At 32.6% G+C, this 2912-nt stretch overlaps 1 protein-coding gene across 1 annotated transcript; it reads left to right on the top strand.

The window, feature by feature from the left end:
- Positions 1-413: 413 nt before the first annotated feature.
- LOC105784347 (RING-H2 finger protein ATL43) lies at positions 414-1662 on the top strand. The gene has a single exon (XM_012610205.2). It carries the CDS (start codon positions 480-482, stop codon positions 1476-1478), a length of 999 nt encoding a protein of 332 aa, XP_012465659.1. The 5' UTR covers positions 414-479; the 3' UTR covers positions 1479-1662.
- Positions 1663-2912: the final 1250 nt, after the last annotated feature.

Genomic DNA, 2912 nt, shown 5'->3' with positions numbered 1-2912 from the left:
TTGTCACAGTTTTCTACGAATTCACAAACTAGGTTTTTGTATTAATAGTTAAATTACATTTTATTCGTTTTATTAAAAGAATGAGCAAATTAATTTATATACGTTAGATTAAAAGACAAATAGGTTATTTTAATTAAAAATTTTATTAAATTCTACTGTTAAAAATAACATAATTGACAAAATAACTAAACAATTACGCATGAGATATTATGTACCAACTTAACCAATACAACTCACTTAAATACACACAACCTCTCTTTTCTTTTTTCTTTTAACTTATTGATGACAACAATAATAGAACTACTTATTTTATTACTAACAACTGCCTCTATTTAAAATAAAAATAAAAATAATAAACACTATTTTGTTTTGTTCTTATACTTTTTCACTAACCCCCCTCTCCCCCCCAAATTTCTCATCAAATCTCTCTTCCCCAATTTCCAAACATTCATTGTTTTTTCATTCTCTTTCACTAAAACATGGGTCTTTCCTACCCTTCACTCCCATTTTTTCTTCCCATTTTGTTCTTCATTCCCCTTTTATTTGCAGATAATTACACCAATTATTATAACACTAACAACAACAACAACAACAATGGGAACACTAATTTTAGCACAAATCCATTTCCATCTCCATCTCAAACAAAACCCAATTCTTCTTCTCCGTTCAAACCAAGTACCGCTGTTGTAGCATTCGTCGCTATTTTGACTACCTTGTTTGCTATCATCTTCCTTTTGTTACTCTATTCTAAACATTGTGGGGGTGACAATGACATTAGTAATTATAATACTACTAACCCGTTTAGTTACAGTTCATCGTTGGTCACCGCCGGGAGGAATTCGGGGATCAACAGAGTGGTGGTGGAATCGCTTCCGTTATTCCGGTTCAGCTCACTGAGTGGTCATAAAAACGGTCTCGAATGTGCCGTTTGTTTAACCAGGTTCGAACCCGATGAACTCCTTCGTCTCTTACCTAAATGTAAACACGCGTTCCATGCCGAGTGTGTTGATACTTGGCTCGATGCTCATTCAACTTGTCCTCTTTGTCGTTACCGAGTTGACCCAGAAGACATACTCTTAATATCAGACCAAGATCCAACCACCATTGCCTCTGCTTCATCTTCGAATCGTTTTGAACCCACTGAGTCAGACCGGACGAGACGAGTATCAGGGCGGCACTCATACGCCGCCGGAGAACGGACAGCGGCGGCGACGGGGGGGAGTTACAGGAAAGACGGGATGCTATTGAAGAGAATGGAGCATAGGATAATAGTATCGGGTACGGGTACGGAGAGTGGGTACCAACAAAGATGGAGCGACGTACAACCGTCGGATCTATTATATCTACGGTCGGAAATGATTATAAGTCAGAGCCGTAGATTAAGAATAGGAGGAGCATTGGTTGCAGAGACAGGAAATGATGATAATAATAAAAATGGAAATGGAAAATCAGAAGAAGAAAGGTGCAGAAGCAGGTGAGAGAGAGACAGGGAATGCATTGGTAGAAGCGTAATAAATAATAATGGTGGTGTCTGAATTCACGGGGTTAATTATTAGGTTTTCGAGGGTTTTTTTTTTAGTTCAGTGTTTTTTGGTTAATATATGTTATAACTCCTTGTACTTTTAAAATTTTTTTAATTTAGCCCTTATAATTTTATTTTTAGCTCTATTTTACAGATTTTAAAATTCAAGTCTAATTATTAAAATTATTTTCTTTAATTTAAGTTTATTATAAGTGATTATTTTTTATTTAAAATATCATACTAACAAATTTAACAAAAAATTAATATTAGTAATTAAATTTGAATTTTTTTTAAAAATATATATAAAAGGATTAAATTTTAAATTTTTATTGGGATTACGTCGCGATTGTTTTTTGTTTTTTATGTTAGAACCTGCGCTATATAATTTTCATGTTTGAATGAAACTGACCCAATGGATCGGGACACTAGTCTACAAAAAAAAGTTTGAGCTGGTTGAGTCAAGAATTGATGTAGATTTGTTTAACGGATTAAAAAACCCATTTAATCAATTTTTAATATTTTTATTTTTATTAAATTTAATAATTTATTTAATCAGATCAGCCAAACCAATTGGATCAGTTGAGTTGGTAAACTGGTGGCATGATTGGTTCAACCACTAGTTTGGTTTTAAAACTTTTTAGTTAAATTTAGATTTATTATGATATCATTTTTTCTATTATAATTAACCTTTTTTATAACATTTTTATTTGTTTACCAAAATTTTGGATACTGTAAAGGGTGATTATTATACACTTATAATAACATTTAGAATTTTGATAATATTTGATTTTTTAAATAAAATTTAGTAAATGAGTGAGATTTAATTAATATATTTAATAAAATTTACAAATGTACTTTTTATTAAATAAAATATGATTAATATATTTTTTATGTAAAAATTAAAACATTTTATTGAAATAATATTGTTACACATATATGCTCTACTATCAAGGTACCCTCACCTGAGTACTAAAACCACATATCTCTTTCATCATGAGAATTGTTTCGCTAAATCATAAAGAATCTGCAAGCTAAGTACTCCCGACAACCAAACTTAGATGCCCTAGAGCCTAATCACCTCATGTCATGTTGCCAACCTAATAAGAAATCAAAGAGTGATCGATCAACCTATCAAGAGGCAACACATGGCAAAGGAGATCAACCTATATTTATATCCCAGCTACCCCTTAGCAAAGAGACGTTGGACACTTACACACCCTCTCCTTTTAAGTTCAAGCATGATCCTTTCATCTTCTCCTTACTCCTCCCTCCTCTCAACTTAACTTCTCCATTAATATCTTATGGCTCTCCGCCCAAATTGCGTGAACTGAGTTTGGCCTTCACATCACTTTTTGGTATCAACAATTGATGTAATGAGCATGTACGAATT

Source organism: Gossypium raimondii, chromosome 13 (genome assembly GCF_025698545.1).
Source record: "Gossypium raimondii isolate GPD5lz chromosome 13, ASM2569854v1, whole genome shotgun sequence".
Lineage (NCBI taxonomy): Eukaryota > Viridiplantae > Streptophyta > Magnoliopsida > Malvales > Malvaceae > Gossypium > Gossypium raimondii.
The sequence above is the reverse complement of the archived record's forward strand: the minus strand, read 5'-3'. Positions and strand labels throughout refer to the sequence as shown.

Coding starts and splice junctions, on each gene's coding strand:
- LOC105784347 (XM_012610205.2), top strand. CDS start 480: ATGGGTCTTTCCTACCCTTCACTCCCATTTTTTCTTCCCATTTTGTTC.